This window comes from Notothenia coriiceps, unplaced genomic scaffold (genome assembly GCF_000735185.1).
Source record: "Notothenia coriiceps isolate Sejong01 unplaced genomic scaffold, NC01 NC01_scaffold00003313, whole genome shotgun sequence".
Classification (NCBI taxonomy): domain Eukaryota; kingdom Metazoa; phylum Chordata; class Actinopteri; order Perciformes; family Nototheniidae; genus Notothenia; species Notothenia coriiceps.
Window position 1 is genome coordinate 257,463 of NW_011336014.1, and position 15,153 is coordinate 272,615.

The window sequence follows — 15,153 nt, forward strand, 5'->3', positions numbered from 1 at the left end:
CCCGTAGACGCTGCTAATTCAATACCATTGGATGTAGAAAATTGAAGAAATATACATAATTTACGGATAAAACCTACCTTATTTTTACACGGTTGTCTTAAGGCGATAATGTTGTTTTACATACTGAATAGAACCACAATGACTATGAGACATAAGTATCTTCCCCATAATCGATGTGACCGCTGTTAACACATTTAGCAACCCACGCTTCATTTTGTATCCTGCTGTCGGGTGAGATTAGGCTTAAAATGTGCAGCATTGTTTTATGGTACAGCATAATGCTGCCATTTATGTTTTAGTGCGGCTAAAGCTCTCCAAATGTATGCCAATGTTAAAACAGAGAGGGGCAGAGGCAGAGCTGGGAATAAGAACCACTCGATAGACTAGAGGGAGAGGCACTGAAAATAATCTCTCTTCTTTGGTGTGTGTGTGTGTGTGTGTGTGTGTGTGTGTGTGTGTGTGTGTGTGTGTGTGTGTGTGTGTGTGTGTGTGTGTGTGTGTTCAGGCCCACCTGGAACAGCAGGCTGGTGTACTGGCCGGCCTGGGCCTGCAGCAGCGTCCCCTCTCGTGCTCTGGTCCTGAACACCAGGCCCAGGTACCAGGGCGTGGAGATGGTCACGTCGTTCTTCAGGTCCCACCAGAGGGCGCTGTTACCCAGGAAGCGATGGGGGTGTGACATCACTGAGGGGGAGGGGGAAGGAAAGATAGTGAATAAAAAAGTTAAATATTTTGACCAAGCAGAAATGAATTGTTTGCGTCTGAGCAATGATTGCATATATGCCCCGATAATGTTAAGAAGGATTTAAAGTCAAAACAACATGTTGTGTAATGCTAACTTTAATCAGCGGATATTACGTGTTTGTTATACTGACAGGCAAAAAATACGTCTTATAACCTTTGAACATTTAGTTTGGAGAAAATATATGGAATAAAAGGGAATCACCAATTGTACCTTGTTATTTCAGTCAGTCAACACCTTCAAAGGTTGATGCTAACGCATTCAGGAATGCATCAGGAATGCATCCATCCATTGCACTTACAGTATACACTCACTTTTCCCACATACTCTAAAGGCCTGCAGCTGTGAAAGCTCAGCACTAAATGCGGAAGAAGTACAAGAAGAGTGCTGAAAGAAAATGCTGAATTTAAGAATAAGGCATTACCTGAATGGATTAATGACATAGCACTTCTGAATCTAAACTACGGAAGTACCAAAGTGTGTAGCAGCTCATTAAAACAGGTTATTTTAACCGAAGTTCATTATTTACTAATGAATGTGCCATTAGTATAATTAGTTCTCACAAATAAAGGCCACTGAAGGTGAGAAAGAAACAGCCAATTATCTCAGTCACTGTCTCATTTGTTGTTATTATTATAACTAAGTGTCACAATAAAGGTTGGCTCTGGATGAAAATAAACTCAGGTATCATCTCACCGTGGCTGCAGTCCTTTCCTCCGTACCCGAGCGGACATTCGCAGGAGAAAGTCTCCCAGCTCACATGGCAGGTTCCTCCATTCTGACAGGGGTTGGACTTACAGAAGGGAAGCTTCGCGCTGCAACCTTTAACAAGCAGCAGAGACAGTTTCATCAACTATCAAGTTCACAGAAATCTGTCAGCCTAATGTACTGTATGTCTCACCACATGCATACAAAATGTGTCGTGATAATATATCATGGTGTTCACGCCTCAGATCAATTACAAAATGCAGTTACCAATGTGCATAGTTAGGGATGAACTTTAATTGTACGTTATGGGAGGAACTCAATATTAACATTTTCTCTGCAAAAGCTCAGAACTTCTCAATTTCTTTCCTTTTAATAGTAATTGACTAGAAATATCACAAAGATACAGTAGGGTGTCAAACCTTATGTTTACAATCTTTCATTAATTGTTTATATTTAGTTTAATTCCAACGACACAATCACTTTACTGTGTTAACTAGCAGCCTGGGGAAATACTTAAACTAACTAGAGCTAGAGTATGTGTATGAGTCAGAGGTGGGACCAAGTCACAAGTAAGTCTCAAGTCTTTGCGCTCAAGTCCGAGTCAAGTCTCAAGTCAGGATGGGCAAGTTCAAGTCAAGTCCAAGTCCTAAACTTTGAAAAACCGAGTCTTAAACAAGTCATTATGTGCTTTTCAACAAATGTAATGACATCCATCGACAGAATAATACTTAATAATCCAACTGCTCTTTCTTTAGTAGTCACATTAATCATTTAATAATCCATTTTCTCTCTGCTGGTAAAGTAACTATTTTAAGAGGGATCAGTAAGGTAAGGCTACCGTGACGGTTTGATTCAGAAGGAGTTTAATTGATAAGATCCCTGATGTTGAGGTAACCAGAATGTTTATTTCCACTGTGTACAACATGTTATAAGGGACCCACAATCTATCTTTATGCAAGGGAAAATGTGCAGCGAGGCGGTCTCTATGGGGAAAAGAACACCTGAATAGATCCCTCTGCAGGTGGTACTTTAAGTTTATTTTGATGCTAATACTTTTCTACTTTTACTTGAGTAACATTTTGAATGCAGGACTTTTTATTGTAACCGAGTATTCCTATGCTCTGGTACTTTTACTTAAGTACAAGATCTGAACTTCTCCCACCTCTGACAATAAATCCTGAGTGGTTACCAAAAAGAAACCCCTGCTCTGAAGGTTATTTTCATTTTACAAATCCTGCACTCAGCTTTGCTTTCTCCAATATCGTTGAAATGCAGATTATTTTTTCGGTTTTCGCTCATGTCTTGACTTTTTCCGACGCGCTAGCATTTCAATCCGGCTCCCCGTCTCCCTGTGGCTCTGTGTAGCTGGCCTGTACCACTACACCTGCTGTCTTTGGCGCGTCTGCCCCCCACCCTTCTTTCACATAATGGTATGAATCTAGCGTGTCCTCGCATATGATTGGCCGCATGGTGGACCAGCAAAAGTAGGAGCGGCTGAAGATTAGGCTCTCCCCGACAGGAGTCTGCTCTTCTACCGGCAGCTCGCGATCATTGTGTTGGAGACCTCTGAATTAAATGATCAAGTCACCTCAAGTCAGAAGGCTCAAGTCCAAGTCAAGTCCCGAGTCATTGGTGTTCAAATCCAAGTCGAGTCGCAAGTGTATTGTTATTTTGTCAAGTCGAGTCCAAAGTCATCAAATTGGTGACTCGAGTCTTACTTGAGTCCAAGTCATGTGACTGGAGACCACACCTCTGGTATGAGTTTTGGGATTTTTCAAAATAAGGGTAGGATTTTGGACATAAATGTTTCATTACTGATGTTTTTTTAGGGGGAGGGGTGTATTCCTTCGCAGTGCTGACCTGGGATCGTTCCATTGTTAGCGATGAACCCAGCCAAGTCCAGCGGCTTGCTGTCAATGTGCAGCTCCTTCATGCAGCCAATAAACTCCCTGGATCCAAACGGGAAGTTGTCAGGTACGTTGGGAACTCCGCCCAGAAACAAAGGGCCAGTCAGATCCAGAGACCTGAGAGAGGAGGGGATAAAGAGGAAGAGGATTCAATAAGGTGGAGCCGAAAGAGGAATAAGAAGGAAAGGATTATCCCTCAAGGGTGGAGGAGGGAGGAGAGGGATGAAGGAAGAGAGGGTAGGAAAAGGAAAACACATGAAAAGAGGGTATGAAAGGGATTGAACAAACCCGCAGATTAAGTATGTCATCAGAGGTATATTTCAAAAGGAACAGGAATCGCTTGATGTTGAGAATAAATGAGATGACAATGATGTTGTTGAGGGTAATAGTGAAAACAACAGGGGACAAGAGAATGAGATGAGAGGCAGTAAACAAACAGGAGATTAAACATTGAGATATATCAGGAAAAATAAGAAAAGGTGGATGACAAGGCAGAGGGGAATAGGGAGACAGCAAAGGAGGAAGTCACAGCGTAAAGAGGAGACGAAAAGCAGCCACGACAGGGAGACTGAACGGGAAGCGGATGAACAAACAAGAGATTAAGTGTGAGTTACAGCAAATATCAAGAGAGAGCAAGCGTAAAGGCGGATGACAAGACCGATGGAAGACGGTGGAGGGGAATGTGAGGAGGAAGAGGCAGGAAATAACAGCTATGGGATTGCTTTAGCGGAAAAAAGAAGACAGTTGTGTTGTCGTATTTTTCTTTGCATTATCTTCCCTCCCCTCCAATGTGAGGCTTTCCTTTTGAGCTCAGTTTTGTCAGCACTACATGCAGAGCCAATAAATGCCAGTGGATTATGAATTGAAGGAACCCAGAGAGACAAAAGGCGCCTGAGTCGAGCAAACTAGATATTAAGTGCGAGTTACAGCAAATATGAACAGAGTGCCATTAAAAGAAGACGTTGAGACAGTGATGGGAGGGCAAGCTGTTAACGGTGAAATACAGATGAAACGGAGGAGGAGTGTTGGGGAGTCAGGCTTTGGCCTTCCTCTCTGATCTGTCTTCTCTTGTCTCAGCCTCACTTAGCGCTGACAGAACAAAGCCAACGTGATTACAGCTCACAGAGGAGAGGCCACACATCTACGCTACGACAGGCTGCTGAACGGGTGGATATGTGTTGCGCACTTGTTTGTGTCGACATTTCGTTTGGTAGAAACAACCTATAAGTTGACTAAAGAACTTTGACAAGGTCAGATTTCAAATGTTATTGTTTTTGTCCTACATACATGTAAGAGAATGATTGGGAGACGGAGAGAGAGAGGCTGAGAGTGATGAAAAGGACTGAACATTAATAGTAGGCAGCAAACCATCAGAGAGAGACAGACAAACATGAAGGGGTAGAATAAGTCAAAGTCAGGTTTATTAAAAGCCTCAGGTCCCCATAGATGATCCTACAGTCATCTCATCACCCTGATCTGTCCAATAGCAAAAGTCTCTGTCAAGGTTTGAGCAAGAGTTTAACAGATTAGAGAATGCTCAAATGGCATTAAATGGTGTTCATTTTAAACTGTGATCCTCTCACAAGGCTTAGACAATACAATAAGGAAATGTTATATTCTATCTCTGGAAGCGGATCCTTTCTAGCTATTGTAAGGACAATGGCCCATCAAGTGAACAAAGACACATTTGATCATATCATTCTCTTTGTTCCATTAATTAATTTCACAATAGGAAGTAACTAACATTATACGTGTCATCTTAAGGAACTAGGTACAACAAAAAGCAATCAAAATGGATAATTGCATGAAGAGCTAAATGTGAGATGAACATAAGGAGTAGGTCTTGAATCAAATTGTGAAGACTCAAAGTCAATGTGTTAATGGCTACAAAGATGCGGGCACATCCTTAATTGTTTGAAAATTGAAAATCTGTAATACAAAAAAAATGGTATGCAATGCAAGTTCCAATATTGTATTGTGATTGGGTAAGAAACATACTTAAATTCACTAAATGCTACAGTATAATAAAGATTTTCTCAACAACTTTTGTTCTGGATGACTTGTAGAAAGTGGTGTTGTGTAATTATGGTTTCTTGGTTAAACAGACCAGACTGGGTTACATCTCATGACAATTACTGTATGAACATGCCCACTGCCCCCAAAGAAGATCTGAGGAGATTTAGTTGAGCTGCAGAATTGATTGATCATTAATTATTTTACTCTCAGCAGGGGTGTGATGAGAGTTTAGAAGAGGTGAGATGCAAAGACTGGCACAGTAAAATATCTGTTTCGATATGAACAGTATTTTTCTCATCCTACATCCTTAAAAGCTCCATATACAGCCTGAACCTAAATCCCTTCAAAGCCAATACTTCCTTATAAAGTAATACTACCATTTATCCCTCAACATGACTTAATACCTGTAATCCAGCAACCTGTGATGTTCACACACTGAGCAGCTTCATTGGATTTCTACTTAGTGAAAACTGCCTTTGAATATTTGTTAAGCCTCCGATGAGTCACAGATGATGTTTAATGAAAGTTGTCTTTGCAAAGAAGCTGACACACATCGTTTCAAAAATCAAAAGACCAACAGCTCAGGGTTATTGACTATTCAGTGTTTCAGGCGCTGGTAGAGAGTTTTATGGAGGAATTCAGCTGAATATTTGTGTTCACTAGGCGTTTGGAGTAATCAATACCTCATAAATGGCAGAGATGAGACTTTGGAGTTAATTCCATGATGAAGTCAACATGAAACTGTATAATGATAGCAATGACACGTGACATAGTGTTATATTACATGGCACGTGTCAATGTATTACATTCTAACTCTGCCTTAGGTCATATCCTCCAATTGGTAAGTCATGTTAGAGTTATTGTTCAGTAAGTATTCATGCATGTGATATTTTACACAATAATGTGACTTTCATATTCAATCTTAATTTGCCAACAACTACATTAAACAGGCAGACAGCTAAATGCATTTTACAAATAAAATCACGAGTAGTCTGGTAGTATTACTAGCTTTATATCAATGGAAGGTAAACGGGTCATATGGGCAATGCACCAATTTTTGAAAAGCGGTCTAATCTATATGTTCATATTCAGCTGATCCTGTAGTTTATTTAACTTTTAGATGCACGAGTGACTGGACCCTACACTCTTCCATAAGTGGGTCAAAAAGGACCCGTATTAGAATAATATGTATTTTTATGTCATTTTGATCATTTTGGTTAAGAAAAATCACTTGTATAATATTTAGTATTATATTTTGGGATTCCAAATGCATGCGGGTCATTTTTGACCCACTTATGGAAGCTTGGGGTAGAAATACAAAAACTACAATTTCTTAAAATGAATAAAATGTAAATTTCAAATTTAAGTGGCATGATATCCAAAACATGTTTTTTGAGGAATAGCTGAAATACGAAATGATAAAAAAATGCAATTACATAGATACTTCAAGAAAACCACCTCACCGGGTCATAAAAGACCCACTTATGCATCTAAGGGTTAAGAAGTTGTTACTGCATTGGTTTGTTAGACCCCACAGTGTGTTTATGCTGCAGGTCATATTTGATGATTTTTCCAAGATACTGTATGTGGGGTACAGTGCTATGACTGCAGATGCATTTGTATAATGGACCAGATGAATCCTTTTAGTTATTGTTGGGGTCATTTTTCAGATGTGTTTAGCTTTCAAGCCACCACATTTTAAGACAAAAGAGGAAGAAATACATAAGGAAGATGGTGGGCTGAAAAAAAGATGAACTCACTTCTTGTTGCTGGTCTGTTTGCCCTGTGCGGCGCAGCTGTAATTTCCGAGCTGTGTACCGAAGCGAAGCGACAATGCGGTGTCACAGTCGTCCACGCTCACCACGGCAATCTTCTCATCTGACGGACCCTGGGCCTCGCCGCTCATACTGCGCTTGGGCTGAACACAACAGATGATTGAAAACAGAGTACCGGGGAGCAAAAGACAAGAAACACCAGACAACACGCAAGAAATGAAACAGCATTTGCTAAATCTAGAGGTTTATATCACTGCAGTCAAACACTACACAATAACATCAGATTAGATTCAACATCTACGCTGCTACTGCACACCAGGTTAGAAAGAAAAGGGGAACATTTGAGTTAGTAACACACACTGAGGATGGGTCGGAAAATAATGGAGTAAAATAAGATGGACAACACATTCACTCTTTACTTACTGTGCGCTGGTGAAATAAAGAAATACAGAAGGAGGAACAGAAAGAAAGAGAAAGAGATGTGTATGTGCACCCTGTCACACACTCATACTCACATAGCGTGTAGCTGGCTGAGGAAATGAAAGAATATGAAGAAAATTAAAGGAGATGTGTGGCGAATATGCATGAGTGGAATGGTTTCAAGCAAACGCCCAAATGAAGGTATGCACACACTAACACCTCATCTGGATTCAAAGTGCAGTGCAAATAATCACAAGTAAAACATCAAAGAATAGCTGACAACAGAAACAGAAAATGTTAAATGGTGTATGACACACAGATGTAGACGCACCTTGTTGTAGTAGTGGATGTGCACAGTGTGCCAGTTGCCATCGCTCACACCGCCGGGCAGGAAGGGACTCACCTGGGTGGAGGATTCACCTGCAGGAGGACCCAGGGAGTATGTGTCAAAACTTAACTAGGTCATAACGATCATTTAAAAAGGTACATTACAAATAGATTTGTTTTAATCTAAATGGACTTATTAGTGCTGTGTTTGCTTTTTATTTGGTTTCATACAAATACATTAAGCCCTATAAATGATTTTATTTGGAAAATAATTGTTCAAACCTTTTATACCCTTCTATTTACCGCTTCAATTGGACAGGTAACAAAACATTTTTGCAAAACTTCTGTAGTTTTAAGTTTTGTTAAGTTGTTGTTGGCAATGGTTAGCAGGCTGAAGCAGCAGGAGAAATATGATGACTTAACTATATGACTGCTATTTAGGCTCTTTACTCGTTACATTATTGTGGTTTGCCATTCCTGCAGCGTGGACTCAACCAAAAAGAACACAAATCACACTGAAAGAGTGGGAATCTCTCAAAAAACCACATCTGACTTATCTCACCGAAAATATTGAGTAAACCCTCCCACCCTCCACATGTTTAGATCAAATCTGTGTCCTTACCCTACTCCTAAAACATAAAGAAATTAGACATAAACTTTCAAAGAAAAACCACACATGTCTCTTTCTCTGTGGGAATATTATAAATAGAGAAATACTAGAGCCCCACAGAAACACCATCACACATATGGTTATACTGTTTAGTACCTGTGGAGTATTTGAGTACCACTTGTCCCTCTTGGATCTCCAAGGCGATGAAGTCGTGCTTCTCATTGAAGCGTCCGTTATAGAAAAGAAGACCACTGTTCTCCAGGGTGGCAAAACTAAAAAAAGATCACAGACATAAATCCTTATAAAGATAGTGCATGTACTGTAATAGGAGTATTTATATTATGATCGTCCAAAAAACACAGTCAAAATAAATCAAGTATACTGTACGACCCAGTCACATTTTATTTCAACCAGCAATAAAAACAACTCCTGTAACGCTCATCAAAGGTTGAGTATAGACTAGGCAGGCTGCAGGCCTCCTCTCCCTCCAGCTGCTCAGGAGAGTCATGCTTTAGACTTTTTTATAGCAAGGCCGAGGGGACATGGGGAGTCCAAGGCTGCCATGTTAACACACCCTGATCAAAAGAAGATGTTTGCTTTTTTGATACTACAGCACAGATGACACATCTTCCCTCCTGGCAACACGATGCAGAGAGACTCACACTGTAAAAGATGCCTTCATCTAGTCGCAACATGTTTCCAAAATACCCACTGCAAAGAAATATTCATCCAGTCTTAAAATGTTTTGAAAATAAATGTCTTCCTTTATGAACTTATGGCATAAACTGAAGTCCTTTGGGAAAAATCTTTCCTCTCCCTACTTTATTGTTAGTATCTCTATTTTCCATCCTTGGCTTTAACATCTACCAGAGTTCAATGTGAGAGTAACAATATCTGCATTACTGCAACACAGCAGTGTGGAGAAGAGCACTTCATCAATATTTCTATCACACTTTTATATTGCCTGATATCTGAGAATGTTGTCATTGTCTAAAATAAACCCTGGGTTATTGAATAGCTAACATGTGTCCTGTTTACATGCTCCGCTGTAGCTCCAACAGCATTGTGGCATCCTATCTACTGTACGAAGATGTCATCTCTTCGAGCCATTAGAAAAAGATGGGAAAAGAAGTGAGCTTTGCAGAGTAGATGGAGACTGTGCATGGATTCAGTAAAGCAATAACGTTCATTAAGGCTCATCAGCCATGCATTCAAATGTGTATTTCTTAAATCCTCTCAGCTGAGCAGCTACTGACAACTTGAAACATACAGAAGTTGCAGCACCCTCCTACACACGATTTGCATACATTAGGACATATCGAAAACGCTCGATAAAATCTAAGGCAGAGTTACCGCTACTGAACGTCTCAAGCTGCTTTTGGGTGAAAGATGAAAAAAGGATATTTCTTTACAGTGGAGAAATAAACTGCTGGGGGAGAAAGTGTGTGACATGAATAATGAGTGAGTCCTGTTTGGCCCTAATGTGGAATCCAGGCCAAGGATTTTAGCCAGCAGCAGACAGGAGACTAAATTAAACACTAACGTGAGGGGAACAAGACTCCCAGTCAGTGCATCTACTGTACAGTTTAGCCTGGACAAAATAATATAAACTATACCCGAAAAAATTGGATTAAGATCAAGGGCTTAATTGTCTGTCTCATGAAAGCCTCACCCACCAAACTTGAAATGCTCAGCCCTCAGCCCTCAGCCAATCACCGCTGATTCTGTCAATTCTTTAAGAAGGTAGATGAAGACATACCTGTTTAGAAGGACATTTGGATACATGTCACTGTAAATTGTATAAAATGTAGTATTTTTCACTTCGTGTTGTGTGATCAGGTAGTTATGTTATCCTCTATGAATTTCTTCCTATCATTTGAACAGTGCCCTTGTAAAGCACTTTGTCTGTGGAAAAAGCTTTATGAATCCATCTCACTTACTAGAACAACACACTGAAACTGCTACAGGGCAGGGCTGAAGTAGAACACAACACCCTTTTAAAAAGAAACCCTGATGGTAGTTGTAGCTGCTCACTTTTTCCCACAGTTTGGGAGTTTTAACAAAGCAGCCACCATTACTTCAAGGGGAGAAACGCCTCTTAAATTCTCACAAAGTAAGCTTCTCTTCAACAACGAGCCAGTCACATCGTACTTTAATCCTTGACTTACAATCACTGCCAGACTGGTGGTCACAAATCAATGAAACAGATCCTATGTCATGGCTTCACGCACCAGCAAGGCACACAAACTAATTTGGCCAGAATACTATGAACAAAAGTCTCATAGCAACCAATCCATGGTGGCCACACATGCCTAGCAACAACCACATGGGCAACGTCACCTTAGCAACTATCATAAGATGACATCACCCATGGCAACCATCCCATAAGTCCACTCTTAAGGAACACTTCAGATATCCCTTGGACCCCCAATCGCATGTCAAGAGGTGAATGTGCAGCAGTGGGAAAGACAAGGACTTGGCCGTCAGGAAGGAGGCGATCACTGACTTCTGCAGAGACATATTGTTTGATGTGCAGTCAAAGAGAGCAAGCTGGGGCTAGGTAATGAACTGGCTAAGCTTAAAGACATGCAGGTAGAACTGATCTCACTCACGTCTCTACAGGTTACACTTAGGTTCATATTCTTGTGATAAAACTTCAGCTGAAATGTTAATAGCTTTTAAAAAAAAAGGCTAACTACGAGCCTGGTTTCCAGCAACACAATTGAAAAAATGTGCTGTAACTCAAATTTGTTTTGTTGTCATGTTTTTTGTAAGTGCGAGATAACTTTCTTGAGAGTTTTGACCCCTTCACAGAGATAGCATCGGGTCACAAGATGCACAGCATTTGACTTTGGAGCCTTTGCTGGAACAGAGAGGTCTGAAACAGGAGCATGCAGGGGTGATACGATGTAAGATAAGAAGAGAGAGTGGAAAGTGAGAGAGCAGAGGAGATGTTACTGAAAGCAGTACATTGACGGATGAAAGGGGAGAGAGAGCAGAAACCGCACGTCTACTGGAGAGGAGAGGGAAACCATGAATAATAGGATCGATCTCTGAGATGAAATAAATACATTAAAGCAAAGAGGGGAGAGAGACTCCGAAAGCGGAAGAGAAATGAGAATCAAAAGGAGTGGTTATGGATCTCTATCTGAGTGCAACTGCATGACGAGAGATGGAGGCTGATGGAAAAGAAGGAAGGTAGCAGAATCCAAACAAAAATGTCAAAAATAGACAAGACTGAGAAAAGATCAAACGTCTAATCTACTCACGTTAAGGAGATGGACAGGTGGAATCTCTGTCTGAGGCCCCGGAACATGGCGAAGGACTTGGGTGGGAAGGAGCGGGCGGTGACGGTGCAGTATGGACGCTCGTAGCCTCCGGCAGGACACTCGCAGCGGAAACCTCCGCCCGAAAGCTCCCGACATGTCCCTCCATTACGACACAAACCCGGCACACACCTGCCCTGCCGCCGGTCAAACTCACAACGGTCGCCTGGGGGTAAAAGATAAAGCATTCTTATTATAAATTCATGACTTATACCTCCGTTCAACCTCCCTGGGAATTGCAATAAGACTATCACAAAATGAAAGTCAGTGGGAGAAGTCTTCAAAGAATTAACAAATTATATTGATCTAAATGATTTTATTTTATTCAAGAATCTTTTAATGTATCAAAATAAAATGATAACTTGTTTTTGTTTAAGGGCAGATTGTCTCTTCAGTATCTTTTTGCCATTTTTGTGCTTTTTTTCAACTGAGACTGCAGGCAATTCATTATCATAAGCTCTGACCCCGCTGCACTCACTGGCATGTCCTTCACAACATGCTGTGTAACCAATCAAACCAGGGCAAACAGAGCTTTACTTCAAATGTAAGTTCAGACCCTAAGGCGTACGTGCTACATTTGAATCATGGTTGACCTAAAATATTGTGAGGACTATTATTAATATCATTAGGATGGAAGAATGTAAGGAAGGAATAACTTGAACTTAGTAAACATCCACACGTCCTGTTGGACCAACAGAGTACGATCTGAGTCAGATAACTGCAAGCTGTTACTGTACTGTAAGTTAAGGTGGCTTTGAGATAGTTAGTTCCTTTAGCTGGATACGGTTGAATTCAATTGCTGCTAAATGAGTATAACAACAGAGTTACCCCCTGAAAGACCCTGAAGGCAGGGCATCCTTATCTACACACAAACAGTAGATACGTTGATTTTGAAGCTATTTTAAAATGGTCATACATTCGGAAATGCAATCACCGTTATTGCTATTGACAGGACCTTGAATACGCATTAAAGCCTTCTGTAGGTTTTGAAGAAAGATACTTAACTTGAGGGTCTTGAAATTTCCCCAATCTATGAAGCTGTGGTTGGTTTTCCATGTGAACTGCTTAAGAGATCGCTGCTGGTTGTGTTTCAGGCAGTGAGCTGCACTCAGCAGACGCTTCAAATGTAAATGACTTGATTAAACTGTGGAAACAGCAGGGAGCTGATTCCTGAGGAGCAGGAGTCAGAGCAACTGTTGTAGACGATTAACCTTACAATACTTTAAGTGAACAAAGAATAGAAGTTATACCAAAAACAGCTGGACAAATACTCAGTGTACTGTATTTTAAAGTGTATGTCTGCAGAAGAAAGGAGGCAAAAAGTATTTTCCTGCAATGTGCAAATCTGTTTCTTCAGTGTGTGAAAAAAACAACACAAACAAATCTGCGGACAAGAATAAACACTGATTTGGCTGCCAGTCAAACAAGCGCCAGTCTGAAGTATCTCGAGAGGGAAAAAACACCCACACAACCCACACAAACACACGGATACACACATACACACAATCACCCACATAAAAAGGTGTGTAGGAGTATTTGTTTTTCACCTTTCCTTGAGCATATTTGGACACACACATTGTCTGACATTAAGCAGCTGCACAGAAACACACACACCCAGTGCACTCCATATAAACACAGCAGACATGGTTTATAACTAGCCTTCAGACACATGCCTCCTCAAGGATTCATTTAACAACCTGCCTACAGCACGCACGCACGCACACACACAAAACACAACCACACAAAACACAACCACATACAGCAAAATATCAGGAAAACAAATCAAAATGCATTCTCATTAATAAAATATGCAATACAGATTTATTTTGGTTTTCAAACAAAGATGATCACACCTTCAACCTCTCTAATATTACGCTTGTTTTCAATTTATTTCTGTTTCTCACACACACACGCACAAACACACACATCATTTCCCCCTGCCCTCAAGGCTGTCGGGTTTTATCATGTAGCTGTCTCTGTTGGCACTGTTTGTGCTGCTTTTAAATGCCAAAATGCCCCCTGGCAGGGTCCTCACAGCCTCACACAAAAACACAGACACACACACACACACACACACACACACACACACACACACACACACGTGACCACACACACAAATGAACAAGTCATAGACACACAGACACACTGATGCTGACTTTGTGTGACACATACAACACAGACTGAACCCCACAGTGCGATTGTTGGAGAGAATCAAAAGGTTTAACATGCTTGAATTACATCAGTCTATCCTCCTCTATGTCAGGGATAAAAACTGCCAAAATTGAACATGCTCAGCTTTGAAGATAGCGAGCAAAGTAGGGTATTATTTTACTCAGGATTCTGCTCGGCATTTTGGACAAAATGTAGAGAATATCAGAATATAAGATTGGTTGGCCCTGATAATGGCACACAACAACAGAACAATATTCAACTATGCAGCATTGGTTAGGATTTTTCCCCCATATTTGATCTTTCTACACTAATTCTCTTTTTTCTCCTTCTCAATGCTCCACCCAGTGTTTCCCACACATTGACTTGACTTGGGTGTAATGCCCAGGTACTGTATGTTAACCTCCGCCCAATTGGGTAGTGCTTGCAAAACATTTTTATATTTTTTTAATCAACCCTGATAAACGACACTCTCCAAAATGAATTAACTGTTGGCGGCGGGACGCTGTCTCGCTCCCTCAGCTGTCTGGGACGGACTCACTGGGGGAAACGGGTGCCATGCAATCCGCTCAGCTGGGAATTGATCCCAGTTTGAGCGACACACTGCTGCATTGGCTGCGAGGCATGGAGGGTGTTCACACTGTAACACACTGGGTGCTGTGCCACCAACTGTCAGGCCACACTACGCACACACCAGGTTAAATCAGAGTGTGACGCAGAGTAGCTCCGTCTCTACTTCTCCATGCATCACTTGCTCACTTTATAGTCATCTGTCCATCCTACGGTACATCACTTCGCCACGCCACGTCTCTCCTCATGCCACCGGGCAGCCGATATCTGCCAGATACTGCCTGACAAACATACTCCCTCACACCAATAAACCACCCTGAGGACACACACACACACACACACACACACACACACACACACACACACACACACACACACACACACACACACACACACACACACACACACACACACACACACACACACACACACACACACACACACACACACACACACACACACACACACACACACACACACACACACACACACACACGACTACACACACACACACGACTACACACACACGTACACTACTACTACTACGTACTACTATACTATACACGTAACGTACGTAACGTAACTA

General features: G+C 41.2%; 1 protein-coding gene across 1 annotated transcript in view; it reads right to left on the bottom strand.

Moving 5' to 3' along the window:
* Positions 1-15,153, bottom strand: part of celsr3 (cadherin, EGF LAG seven-pass G-type receptor 3) — a 97,185-nt gene that overhangs the window by 34,101 nt on the left and 47,931 nt on the right. The window contains exons 5-11 of the mRNA XM_010766413.1: positions 11,772-11,994; positions 8,659-8,774; positions 7,897-7,985; positions 7,131-7,288; positions 3,308-3,471; positions 1,436-1,561; positions 512-681 (exon numbers count right to left, since the gene is read on the bottom strand). Coding sequence (XP_010764715.1) covers positions 512-681; positions 1,436-1,561; positions 3,308-3,471; positions 7,131-7,288; positions 7,897-7,985; positions 8,659-8,774; positions 11,772-11,994 — 1,046 coding nt within the window. The remainder of the gene's footprint in view (positions 1-511; positions 682-1,435; positions 1,562-3,307; positions 3,472-7,130; positions 7,289-7,896; positions 7,986-8,658; positions 8,775-11,771; positions 11,995-15,153) is intronic.